The sequence below is a fragment of the Emydura macquarii genome, unplaced genomic scaffold (genome assembly GCF_026122565.2).
Source record: "Emydura macquarii macquarii isolate MOO-44397 ecotype Brisbane River unplaced genomic scaffold, CSIRO-AGI_Emac_v2 contig_2676, whole genome shotgun sequence".
NCBI classification, from domain to species: Eukaryota; Metazoa; Chordata; order Testudines; family Chelidae; genus Emydura; species Emydura macquarii.
This window is the reverse complement of record NW_027132813.1, coordinates 36,373,902-36,387,817: the sequence shown is the minus strand read 5'-3', so window position 1 is coordinate 36,387,817 and position 13,916 is coordinate 36,373,902. Positions and strand designations below refer to the sequence as shown.

Here is a 13,916-nt window from a genome sequence, read left to right as displayed (position 1 = left end):
AGAGTGCGTTCCTGGTAGCCATAATCTCTGCAAGGAGAGTCTGAGTTGCAGGCTCTGATGGCAGAGCCTCCTTATACACAGTTCTCCAAGGATAATGTAAATTTATGACCACACCCAAAAATTTTTTCTAAAGTGGTTTCTCAGTTTCATTTGAACTAGGCAGCATATTTAACTGTGCTCTTTCCTAAGCTGCATTCATCTCCAGAGCAGCAGCATCTCCACACGTCATATGGACTTGGACAATAGACATGCTTCGCCTCACCTGTTTACGTCATAAGCGAATTGTATGAAGGGGCAAGCGGTCTCTTCACAAACAATCTCTAAGTGGATAACATCCTGTATCAAGACTTCATACAAAATAGCTTCGGCTACACCTCCTCAGCAAGTCGAGCCCATTCTACAAGAGTGCAGTCTACGTCAGTAGCATTCCTCAGTGACGTCTCCATATTGGACATTTGCAGGGCTGCCATATGGTCATCCATACATATGTTTACGAATCATTATGCCATTACCGCATCATCCATGGTGAATGCTAGATTGGACAGAGCAGTCCTGCGATCCTTGTTTAGACAGACTCCGAGCCCCACCTTCTGGGGTGGGGACTGCTTGTGAGTCACCTAAGTGGAATACATGCCTGCATCTACTCAAAGAATTAAAAACAGTTACTTACCTGTATTGTAACTGTTGTTCTTGGAGGTGTGATGCAGACGTGTATTCCACGGCGCACCTTCCATCCCCTCTGCATTGGAATCCAGTCTCTGGGCATTCGGTGCGAAGGAACTGGGGTGGGGGTGTCGAAGCTGTGCTGCCTCATATAGCCTGGGGAGGGGCTGTGAGCACAAGGTATGAGCACCGCCTCCCATGGGTATTGCTAGGCAAAATTGTCTGGCTCTGGTGCACTGGGTGTGCACACACCTCAGTGGAATTCACATCTGCATCACATCTCGATGAACAACAATTACAGTACAGGTAGATAATCTTTTTTCCCCTGTATTTCTGCCTCTGAGTGTGTGCTCCTGCTGAGCTGCCTCCCTATAGGCATCCGGACACCTCTCTCCCACTTCAGCCCACAAGCAATTCATGATCCAGGGAAGACAGCTGTTTGACCACCTAAGTCGCATGTTGGACCAATCCGGTGGGCATGGTCAGAGGCTGTTTACAGGATTGGGTCCCATTCAGAATCTGGCCAGAAGAGGTGGAGGTGATGTTGGTGCCCACCTTATAACTTCTAGCTCAGTATTAGAGCACTCTTCTGGCAGAGAGGAGGTAACTGAACCTGAGTCACATCCAGATGAGTGCTCTAACCACTGGGCTAAAAGTTAAGGTGGGCAGCACCATCTTCATCTCCTCCTCTGGCTGTTTTTGTGTACAGCTAAGCAGGCCGCTAACTCATTCCCATGGGAAACACCTTCCGCGCTTAAGCCATCTGACTCGAGATGGTAGGTTCCCTTTTGTGGATTGCTAAATTGATATGGGCTCCTCCCTGCAGCTGAGACATTGGTGCCTATCTCTGAGAGAGGAGCAAGGCTTAGCAACCCTCCGTCTTGTCAGCATCTCCCATTGGCCAGCTCAGGCAGCTCTGCATGTAGTATGCTGGCTCTTGTGGATCCCATTCAAAGGTGCCTATCTCTCCCCATGTATTGTATAGGGAGCGTAGATGCCTAACTCAGGCTTTGTGGATTGAAGTGTTGTTCCTATGATTTTCCAAACATTAGAAACCTGGATGAAATCAGGTTAAAAATAAAAATAATTAAAAAATCGGGGGGAAAGGGGGGGGGGAAGAAAAACAAAAAAAGTTTTGTAATATACACATATAATGTACAAAGATATATTTTGTCTCTCTAAGAGCTAGTAGTTTTTCCAGAACTCCTGGTTTGCACTGCATACACTTGCATAATTTTCTTCAAAGTATCTTCACTCATGTTGAGCCTCTTGCTCTCTTAGAGATAGTCCAACTTTGAAAATATGCGCTCTGCATCAATATATCCAAGGGGTACACACAGAGCTCGCCATGCCATTTTGCTTAAGTTGGGAAGTGAGTATTGATGACTGTTCCGAAAAGCCAGCACATCCAGTTTCGCATTGTCAGGGTTAGGCAAGTTCATGTAAGTAGTAAATTCCCTTATTAGATTTGAAATTTCATATTTGTGGCAAATGGTTTAAAAACTCTGGAATAACAGTTGTAGTCTGCTGCAAAAGTTCACCTTGAAGAAAGGGTGCAACACCTGGGTGACACTCCAAAAATAATCTTCAGCACCAAACACTTAGGGGTTCAGGTTGGGCCACAGTCATCTCCCATTTCTCACTGAGCATTAGGTTGAAGGTTTTGAATGCTTTTTTGGTTTTCTCGTATTCCAGGATAGGAAGGATTTCCAGAAACAACTGGGTTTTCTCGCCATATGTTTCTCCTGCAGCTTTTGTGATCAGTTCAGCTGAGATTTTGGTTTTCAGGATCTGATAAACTTCTTTATTGGCAAACGTGTTGCCAGTAGTTAGAGAAAACTCCAGTGTCACACACAGATTCCAAGTTTTCAACAATGAACATTACCTTGGTGTGTGGAATATGTTGCTCATTTTGGGTTATATGACAATCTCTTCAGACTTTCTGGTTTAGAACCAACAAACTGAAGATGATCTAGGAGACGCATTAGCACAATCCATGTGTTGTTTACGTAACAGGAGGTGAAATTCAAGTTCATCCACTGATGTGGCACAATACGTGTTGGTAATCGGCAGTTGGCTCTGCGCTCATCTCACACTGTGTAAAACAAAGTCTTCAACTTGTTTGTGTGCTTGAAAACGGCCCCTAATCCAATGATGCAAGATTTCATGTCTTTCATTTCTTCTGATGAGCAGGACAGGTAATAAGTAGCAACTCTGGTTTCTGATTGAGTTTAATGTCTCATGCAAAAGTAGCCAGATAGGAAGCAGAATATGTATTAATTATGGCCACATTTTCTCAAGTTAGTTGGTACATCTCAAACATGTCAGTTATTGTTGTGTCGACAAAACGGCTGTCAGCAGAGGGGATGAATGTCACATCAGCACAAAACAATGTGGGTTTCACTTTGAAATAAAAAATGAAAACAAAAGGCCAAGAATTGGATGGTCCAAAGCATCAGGAGACTCCTCAAAAATCATCACAGACTAGACAGCACATTTCCATCAGTTTGTTCCATTAGTTTAGATACTAAAGCATCATTATTTTCTTTCAGACACTTGTGAGTGAGGTTATCTGCAATTGGGAAGGGTTTTTGCTGCTGGACAGGATTGTCACAGAAAGTCACCAATTGGCCCCCTCTGCTATTAACAGCGATTGTCCAGTGAAATAAAGAGCATGCACAAATTCATTGACATATGGTGTCTGCTCTTTCTTTAAAACCCTGGTGAAAGCTCCTGATATTGACTGTTTATTCCAAAGCTCATTTTCTTCTTTAAGCTTCTTGTGTTGCTTGCTTTCAACATGCTCCTTTATACTGTCAGCGCAAGCACTGACCTCAGTGCTGCAGTACTTGCAGTGCAATCTAGCCTCTTCACTCCTGTCTTTTCTTTTCTTGAGAATTTCTAAGCACTTATTTTCTTGTTGGCGTTCAGGCATAGATTTGCGTTTTTGCCCCATGTATACCTTTTTACCTTATCTATCTGTAACCCCTTAGGCATCAGGGGCTCTGTGTGCTGTAAGTTCATGGAGAGGCATCCTGTCCTGGGTAGGAAAGGGGAGTCAAGGGCAGACTCAGTCTGTTAGGCAACCCAGAGGGAGAGAGGAGAGACACTATGTAGAACAACAGGAGCCCCTGTTGGTTTGGGGAAGGATTGCAGGCATGCCTGCTTAGAGGCAGGGCAGAGTCAAATGATTAACAAGAGAAAGCCCAGGAAGAAGAGCAAGCCTGCCCAATAGGGAATGAGATGCCCTCCCCTGGAGGCTCTGGAGGGGGCAGAAGCCATTTTGGGGGTAGTCTGGATCCAGCCACAGAAAGGGCAGGACTGGGGATCCAGAATAAAGACTGTGTGGGGATCCAGAAGAATCCAATCCCATAAGGAGATTGGCACTACAGAATGTAACTGGGTGGATGGGGGCATTACATATCTTTATCTGTGTAGGGTTGATTGTTTAAATTCAGTGCCACATTAAACGGATGCAAAGAAATAAGTGGTCAGCATCTCCTTGAGAGCCAATCCTAGCACAATATTAATGTTTGATTTTCTGACCTCTACCTTGTGAATGTTCTGTGTTTTACACTATGGAACTGCTTCAATCTCAGAGCTGCAGGACACACCAATCACGTAAAGCTTTAGTGTGTAACAAAAATAAGTACCTGAAAAAATACTGAGTCGATTGATTATCAGTGAAAATCAGTAAAAACTGAAAATGCAGAACACTAACTATATAGAAGAGCAAGGAAATGCTGCTTTTTTTTCTCTTGTGGGTACTTACCATAATGCCTCAGTAGAGGGCATTATTGCATTGCGGTTCTGGCTCAATGATGCTTTGACATTAGTTTAAGCAAGTAGAGTAATTGTTGCTAAAGCAGATGGAAACAATCTTGGCTGCAAATAGGAAAAAAAATAGTTTGTATTCACAGGGATTCCCTTTGCTGACTTGAACTGCTGCATGCTGTGTAGTCCCCAGTGCACTGAGGCTGTGGAAATGTCTTACAATTGGATGTGAGCTGGGGAGACTGACTTGACAAATCAAGAATTCAGAACAACAAACGTGTCTTTTTCCTTTTATGATGTTATAGTATTTTGTAAGCCATATTTCTATTCAAGATGATGTATTTTAGGATTATTTTATTTATATTGCATTAATGTGTATTATTCTGAAGAGCAGCAAATAACATAACATTGTCCATGCCAGAATACTTTGTGCTGTAAAGATGCATCTTTTGTTAAATTCCTGTCTCAATTCTTTCATACTCTATTACACAAGAACATAAATAGTTTCAGGATAGAAAGATACTCAGAGACAGCCTCCCTTTTGTTAACTATTTGTGTGGCACAGAATGTTTCCCCCATGTAAAGTATTTGTTAGACTATTGCTAAAAAAGCTTTCAGGTGCTGCCTTTTGGTAATATACTGTGTGATTAATCACCATAGCTCTCATCCTGCCAAGGATAAAACATGGGATAAAGGCCCAAAATGAGGGACACAAAGCAGTGCAAGAAATTTGAATTTATGTAGGATTAGTATCTTTAATATTAAAAAGTCTTCTCCAACCTTGGTTTCATGAATCAACATTCTTGGTACAAATAAATCACGAGTAAGAACTCCAGGCTTGTGTGGAACAAATATGTTTGAATAGGAAATTAATCATGCCTTTTCAAAAGAGGGAGAGCTAAAGTGTTAATTGCTCCTTGTGTAAAAAATTCTAGAGAAATCTGGCCCTCCCCTAGATTAAGTTGTGATCCATCTCCTGGCACATGACATTCATGCAAATATCCTTGCAATATCTGTAGTCATTACTCCCTACAGAACTGTGTATACCTCATGGAATTCCCCCTCTTCGTCTTTTTTCTACTAAGATGGTTGGGACTGTGCACAATATTTCAAATCTGGCCCCCATGGTCCCTTGGACAATATTAGAATAATAATCTTCATCTTGTAATCAATACAAAAAACTTTTGGCTCCCAGTTCTGTGTTTAGACCACACACCCGTGTTTCTCCATCTACCTGAACCTCTTGACTAGTGTTATCTCTTAATTGGAGGGAAAAGTAGAACAGGCCAGCTGCAGAGTAGTTCTGTGCAATTTATTTATGGTTTTCACTTTTGAAATCAGGGGGAAGACATGAAATTTGATTCATGGTAGCATTTAACATAGTTAACTCCCTATGGAAACTTTCTTAGAAACCACTAATTTGTCATTCCCCCCACCCCACCCATTTTGCGGATGCAACTACAATTATGTGAGTGAATGAATAAAAACCCAGAAATACAATCTAAAATGAGGATGTGCAAATGAGGATGTGTAAATCTGTATCTGACAAGTGCTGCAGTCAGGAATAGTATTCTGCAGTCAACATATTCTCCTATTCAAATGTATATTCTTCATTACTGTTGGAGACTGTTTTAATTTATGATTTAACGTAGGTCATTATGCAAACAATATTAAGATATACTTCATGTATCTTGTGAGGTACTCTTAATCATTTACTATATATATACACACACACAATATAATGAATCAGACAGTGTGTTCATGTAAACAATAGTCCATCAGTACAACTACATTTTTCTTCTTCAGTAATGATACAGTGGATGCATCGGTTAGTATATTGTGTGTCTAAACAAGTCTTAAGCATTCTTATTGCCGCTCCAATATTTCTTACATTGGTTTGAGGATCTCTATTTCACGGCAGTCCAAACCGTATGCTTCTTGTTTTAGAAAGGCTGACGGTAGGCCTAATGGATATAAAAGACCTATGAGATTATTGAATCCATCCTCCACTGAGTGGGTGAAAGTGACCTATGAAATCATTGTTTCCATCACTGAGGGAAAGATTCAGACCCGTGATACATCCTCTCTCAGATATTATATTGATATGACACTTGATCTTAGCCAAAAGGCCAACCAATCCTGACTGTGTCCCTTTAAATTTGACATACGTTCTCAAATCCCTTTATTAGATTTCTTCTGGGGATTTTTTTCCCCAATCGGGTTTGGTTAGTTTATTTTACAAGGATTTTAAAAAAACACCACATCATGATATTAAGACAGGAGAGCCAAGGAGGTTGAAGGGAATAAGACAGCTACTGAACTGACTCTAGATTTTCCCATTCTCAGTAGTACCCTCATTGAGTTTGGTGGGAGCTGTGCCTATGAAAGGACTACAAGATTGGGCCTCCAGAATTTGTATTTGATTTGTATTGATATCTTGTGTGCCATATCTTTTATTTGTTAGTGGGGAAGAGAAGAAAGTGGATTTTAGACAATCAAATATTATAGTAAATCTTTGGTAGCTTTTCTCTTGCTATTTACTGCTTTTATAGTGATTTTCTGCAAACTTTGCATTGGGAGGCACACATTCTGCAGGTTCTGTGAGATCTATACTATTTTCCAAAGACTGACTGACTTCTTGTCAGAAGCCTAGTCAGTAGAATTCAGTCTTAACAAGACTGTTTTTGGAGACTATTATATCCACTGGGCTTTTGGATTATAGGCCTAATCCAAAAACCCAGTGGAAAGATTCCAGTTGATTTCATTGTGTTTTTAGATCAAATCAATAGTGATGTGGTGGTTTACCTAGGGTTTAGAAAATGGGATTCACTGTGAATTGGAGAATAGGCAAGATTTAAGGTGTAACATGTTAAACAATTATTGCAGTTCAATAATAGTTTAGTTTATCCAGTAGAAAGACATGTCAGGCCAACAAAAAGGAAATGGGGTCTCAGGGGAATGCACCTCTGAGTGGTCAGCTTCTTTTACAGAAGTTCAGGAAAGGCATGCTTTTGGACATTTGAGAACATTGTGGCATATAAACAACTTTGTTCTTCTTTGAAGTCCTTCAGTTGATTGATCCTTTTCAATTAGATTGTAGGTACATGTATTTTATAGATGCTCCACTGATTTCATTAGTGGTTGATCTTCTCTTAATGATGGAAAGGGGTCAAGTGCCTATGCTGATTCTTTCATCTTTTTGTTGACCTTTGATATCATTGACCATGAGATCATGTGGACTCTGCTTTGGACTGTGATATAGTTGTTCAATTCACACTTGAAGGGTTGTGTTTTTTCTTAGCTGGAAAACACAAGGTGGTGGTTTTGGATCATCTGCCCTGAGAAGTGACTCATCGGGGAACGGCTAAATTACACTGGTCAGTGTGTGTGAGACTGAGAGGGGAAGGGGTTTGGGGCTGGAGTTGTCAGCAGCATACAGATGCCATGCAGCTCTGTCTCATTTTGGTAAGACATTACAACAACTTTTCAGTAAGTGGGTATGTGTAGAGCAGCAGATCCTAGGGTCCATAGATCTGTATGGAGCAACTGAAGAGGTTACAGTGAGCAGATAAATCTCAACTTCAAATCTTCCCATTATCTCTTTGCCTCAACACTGAAGGTGCAGATCTGAGAGGAATAAGTGAAACATTTATTCCAATAATCCTGAGACAGTCTGTATGCTAAGTAGTAGTTGGTGAACTCCTGTCTTACTAGTAAAGGCACCTGTGGCTTCTAACCAGCATAATTTGCTCTACTGCCTAACTCTCTTCTGTCTTCACCCCATCCCCCAAACCAGTGGATTCAGCAAAAAGTAGGTGTGATTTGACAAAAGGAGGCATGGCTTGGTGGGAGAGATAGGGTTTGGTGTCCAGCTAGGTATGTGGTTTACATCACATTTATATACCTAGACACAGGATTTTATTGTATTTTTTTTAATTTAATGTATATATAGAATTAGGTTTCATATTCCATCAATAAAATTTTAGATATATTTGATGATTTGGGGATGTTGTGTTTCTTGTTATTTGCATTTGACTTGGCTAGTCTAGGAACACTTCTAATTAGAATATCAGTAATAAGATTTAAAGTGTGTGCAGTCAATAGATGGAGTCTAAATTTTCAAAAGTGATGGGATTTTGTGTCCTCACCTAGACATCCAACTTTATAGCTTAAAGGGATATGAGATTCAGAGAACTAAATGCTATTATGTAATGGTTTCTTTTGAGTCCTCCCTAGTCTACTACTAGATAGATTTGGAATGCTAAATAATATTAGCTTATTTTTACTTCATTCACCCACCCTACCATCCATCCATGCACCTCTACAGAATTTTTGTAGTATTTCTTTGGAAATGTTTGAAATAGGGAATTTCATTTTAACTCTTTATCCTAGAGCCAGTGTTGCCAGGAAGAGAAATCTGATTCGCTTTTCTCAAACCGAAAGGAGAGGGATAGTCATTCAGAAGGTTGTGTGTGTTCAGGACATCAGAATTTTCAATTGAAATAAGCAGAAATTCTTTAGAGTCAGAACTCCTGTTTTGTTTTTGGCCCGTCTTTCCCAGTTATTACTTCTTAAATGTCTTTACAGACAGCATTTACAACAAAGTCACCTTTACTGGTTTTTCTGTTCAAATTAAATAAATCCAAGTTTCCCTTTATAGGCCAGCGTACCATGGCATTTATCCATAAGCAAATCCTACACACACACAACCTACTTTATTCAATGACGTTAAAGGCACTTCCTTCTTAGGCAGAGAACAGCATCCTCATCACTTTACTAATTTTATTTAGTTAGGGTTTAACCATTGGAGGCTTTATGGTCTTTTTGTTGCCCAGCTATCTTTGGGCTAGAAGATGATGGGAGGGTATTAGGGGGTAAAATGTAATGCTGCCATAAACTCTCACCACAGAAAATCTGCATAATACCACAGATTTCACTGCTCTTCATGGTAAATGCAGATTTTTACTGTCCATAGAATGTCTGAAATCAGAGAGGGCCAGCCTCTTGCCCTGAATTATACAGCACACCAAAGTGTGAGCTGTGAAATTCCAGATGCAACACAAGTGAGGGAGATAAAATAGAGGGTTGTGGGATATCAGGAATAGGTTTATGCAAATATTCTATTTAAGACATGCACACCTTGGTGACTCAGATTATCTTGATAATCTGAAATGTTAGAGATAGGATAAAAATGTTATTGACTTAATTTTGGTAGATACTACGTAAGAAGTCAGTTTTCAGGCAGGATTTAAGTGAGGTGGAAGGAGTGGTTTTGCAGACTAGCTCGGAAGGAGTCATATTGGCCAGTCTGTTTTAAAAAACCAAAGAGCAAATGGAGGGGAATATCAAGGCATTAGAGAAACAATAGAAGGTTACATTAACATAGGAAAGCAAATGTTCATTTTCTAGTGTTTCCTCTTTTAATACCAAGCCTTTGTGATCCACCTGGATTTTGGTTTTTGTCCATTAGTTTTCCCACTGGTAGATTGTCCTGGAATATTGTGTGCTCTGCTTACTACTCAATTGTTTAAAAATGCCTGCTTGACTGCCATAAAATCACTTGTTTCATTGTTATATTTACAAAAAACAAACCGTGTTCTCTTTTTTAAGAAATATATTTTGAGTGAAAGATTTGAGAGGTGTGTGTAGTTTTCATACATATTTTATTTTAAAAATTGGGGTAATTCCAATAGCCATAGTGAAAACTGATCCAACTCAAAAACAAACAGACAAACAAAAATTACCTTAGCTTCTGAGTGCCTGCCCCACAGGCGGTAAGAGCTCTTATTGGTTATGTTTTTGGGACAGTAAGCAGGGGAGAACTCATAATTAGATAACAGGGGACTTCCCCTGCAAAGAGGGAATATTTTTTTTTAAATTGTTAATCCTCTCTTTAAAAAAAATTGCAAATGGCAAACCCTGTGGGAGTGAGGGTTTACCCCTGTCTTTTTCTTTTAGTTCCAAAGCAAAATGAAAGTATAGTTTAAACTCCTAATAGGTATCTGGAAATTCTGGCTTTGCAAACATTAGTTTCCCCTTTAGAACAAAATGGCTTGTTCCAACAGCACTATCAGATAGTTTGATGATTGAATGTTGTTGAGGCTTGATTTCACTTGCATTTTTTTCTCTTCTTTCTGGGTGTGGCGGCTGGCCTATAGCATGCTGCCTGGCTGCTGGTAAAAGAGGAAATGGGGTGAGTACGTTTTAGAGCATTTTTATTGGAGAGTACTGGATTTAAAGAATGAAGAGATACTTCTATAATTTTTTTCAGACTAGGAGCAAGGAGGAACTATTTACTTTGGAATATTGGGCCACTGATAAAGAGCAATTTACGACTCAATGATTAATACTCTATTTTTCATGTGTATGAAAACAAAGTGATTCACTTGACAGTGCTTTAAAAGTGAGAAAGTATCCCTGCTAGCAAACAGCAGCAATCTCTCTGGGGCTATGCTTGGGACTCCAAGATTATTCCCCCCATCCCCTTTATTTATAGTGAATTTAAAATAAACAGGAAGCCAGGGAGTAAATTATCAGACCTTGTAAACAAGGATATTCAGCTGCTTCATTTGCTGTCATCCTTTTGTTGGCAAGTGCCTTTCAGTATCCAGGTAATAGAACAAGCAAGTAGTTGCCTTTATAAGTTTGATATGGAAACTACCGCTCAGCAGGATGCCGAGCACCTGCAAAAGATTATCGTTTCAGCTTTGGCATGTGCACAACCTACACTTGCCCCTACATTGGATGTTTCTTGTTCACTATGTTCATTGCACCATTTCTAGGGCAATGCTTCTGAGTCTGTAGTGTGGGCTATCCATTCAATATAGTGTTTTGAAATTAATTTAGTGCTCATGAAAGTTACCAAAATGACATCACTAGAATCGGAAGTTCTCAGTCTGTCAAATAGATAGCGATGGTACATTCATAATAATTTGGCACCTGCAGTTCTCATCTTACAGCCTTCTTAAGCCAAAGTATTATTTATCTTAACAGCAGGAACAAAGCATAATATAAGAATTTTAATATAAGAATTTTAAAACAAAAGTCATGTCTACACTCCTGTCTTTTACCTCAATCCTCTCTCTCTCTCTCTCTCTCTCACACACACACACACACACACACACACCCACACACCCACCCACCCCTAGCTTCTTCAGATCCACTGGTAAGGGCCCATGTGTGAGAGTCTGTTCTCCCAAACAACTCCTCAACACACTCTAAACTTTGAACAGAGAGTGTCCTCATATCTGTTTTATAGTCCTTTTGTTCTATTGGTAACACAAGTATTGGCGGTTAGAACCCAGGCAAAACAAGCTATGTAACTTGGCTGGAACTGACATGGTAGGGTCTTCACAGTTAATAGCTCAGGTAATATCTCAAAAACCCTGGAGGTGTCTTTTCTCCAGTCATTCTTTTGCCTTCTTTTTATTTCTTAACAGTCTTGTTGATTTAACCCAATATAGACACAGTAAACATCCCTTACAACAATCAGATGAATTTATAGTATTCATAAGTTATAAGCATCTCCATGTCCTTCACACCATGTTCTGTATACTTTATAATTTTGTCCTGTTTATACCCAGATAGTATGTTAGTGACTGGTCACTTATTTTTAGCATGAAATGTCAGAGGTATGATTGTTTGACTGACTCATATGCAAGTTTTCATTGTTTATTTTTTATGATTCAGAAAACAGGGCCTGTCACTGGCAAAAGATGACATTGTTCAGCTGAAAGAAACATACAAATGGATTATTCATCCCCTGTTCTCAGAGGAGCTTGGTGTTCCTGTTGATGGAAAGGTACTGTATGAATAATATAGTAAAGATGTTTTTTTCCTGAATTTGTATAACTTACTCATAACATTGATGGGTTCTAATTAGATAGACAAATCTGTCACTGGTCTTGTCTAGTAGAAAATGTACTCTTTACTTGAGATTGCTAACTTGAGGTAAAATCTTAGTGGAGACAAGGCAATTAGTAGTTTTTACACAAATTAGCAGATCGAGTTAAAGATTTTGGAGTCTTTTCTTAGTCATGACATATAGAAACAAATTTCTTTAAATTTTAAAGATAGCAAGAGATCTTCTACAGCCTATAAATCCTGAGCCCCTCTAGTCATTAGTGTACTATAAAAATAAGTTATTTAATGCTTTATAACTTAAAATCACTTAAACATTAGCTAAACCTCTCAACAGCCTTGTGAGGTAGATTGGTAACTGAATAAGTGAGGTAATGAAATAATGATTTGCTCAGGACAAGGGAACTGGGGGCAGCATTGAGCTTACTCTAGAGTTCTGTTGTTAATCCACTAAACCACATTGCCTTCTTTTATGGCATCCAGTCATTTCAGACTAAATGCTGAATGAACTGCTTACAAAGTTGACTGATACGGTTTTTTCCCGTGATTTGCTATGCTTGGTGGCCATAATAGGTAGACTTGGCAGAATTTGATTTTTTAATAGAATTTTGATAGATAATATCAATGTTTATTTTAAGCATTTTTTTCAATTTTTATCAATTTAAATTTTCACGGTTGTAAGAAATTAGAGGGAGGTTAAACAGTGAGACGGATCAGTCAATTATTTAATGATAGACTAAAAAAGTTTAAGCTTTGTAACTGTTAAAATACAACTTATCAACATCACATGTCAAAATATGCAAAATAATTATCCTTAAATCAAACTCTAATGTTCTCAGGCAGTATTTTTCTTGCTTTGCCTGTCTGTAAATTTCTATTACCAATGAAAATAGTTTTTCTATTGGTTTGTGTTTGTATGGTGAAATCAATGTATACTAACATTTACCAATAAGATCTAATCCTTCCAAGCTTTGTGCTGTTATTCTCTCTCTGTCTTAGTTTCCCCCATGTGCAAAATGGAGCTAATACCTATTATGTAACTTGAGTCATAAATGGTTGTAAAGTGCTTTGAGATCATTGAGTGCTATAGAAGTGTTACAATGTATTGCTGAAATGGTTTCTGGGTAACCCATTTAAAAGTTTCCCATTTACGCTGCAATTCCATCTTCCTCTTCTCTCTCCTTACTGTAATATAGCAGAAGGGCCCTTAAAACATTTGTTATACATTTGATTAATGAAGTGCTAGCACTTAGTAAAAGAAAACTTGTTACCATTCTTTTGTGTCTTAGAGCTTGTTCGAAGTGAGTGTGGTCTTCGCTCACCCTGAAACAGATGAGGATTGCCATTTCCTGTAAGTTGCAATACAAACAAAAAGATTTTTATCTTAATATTGTGCAATATTTGTCTGTAGCAAATGCAGTGTCTCCAGTATTTGTGATCTAGAGCTGTCACTGAATCCAAACCCCAAAGCCAGGTTCCTCTTTGCAGCTTAAATCTAAAGTGTCTCTAAGGGGCTGAATCTGCACACCAAATCCAAACAGCCTAAAATCTGGGAATGTTTGGATCTGGATTGTGAACCTTAATGTCAGTGAGTGTGTAGGTCTAAAATTTTGATTCGG

At 39.1% G+C, this 13,916-nt stretch overlaps 1 protein-coding gene across 2 annotated transcripts in view; it reads left to right on the top strand.

Moving 5' to 3' along the window:
• The window catches only part of PUS10 (pseudouridine synthase 10), a 58,690-nt gene that overhangs the window by 20,396 nt on the left and 24,378 nt on the right, over nt 1-13,916 (top strand). For both annotated transcript variants that reach the window (XM_067565201.1, XM_067565202.1), the window contains 3 exons: nt 10,596-10,630; nt 12,127-12,238; nt 13,587-13,648. In XM_067565201.1, coding sequence (XP_067421302.1) covers nt 10,596-10,630; nt 12,127-12,238; nt 13,587-13,648 — 209 coding nt within the window. The remainder of the gene's footprint in view (nt 1-10,595; nt 10,631-12,126; nt 12,239-13,586; nt 13,649-13,916) is intronic.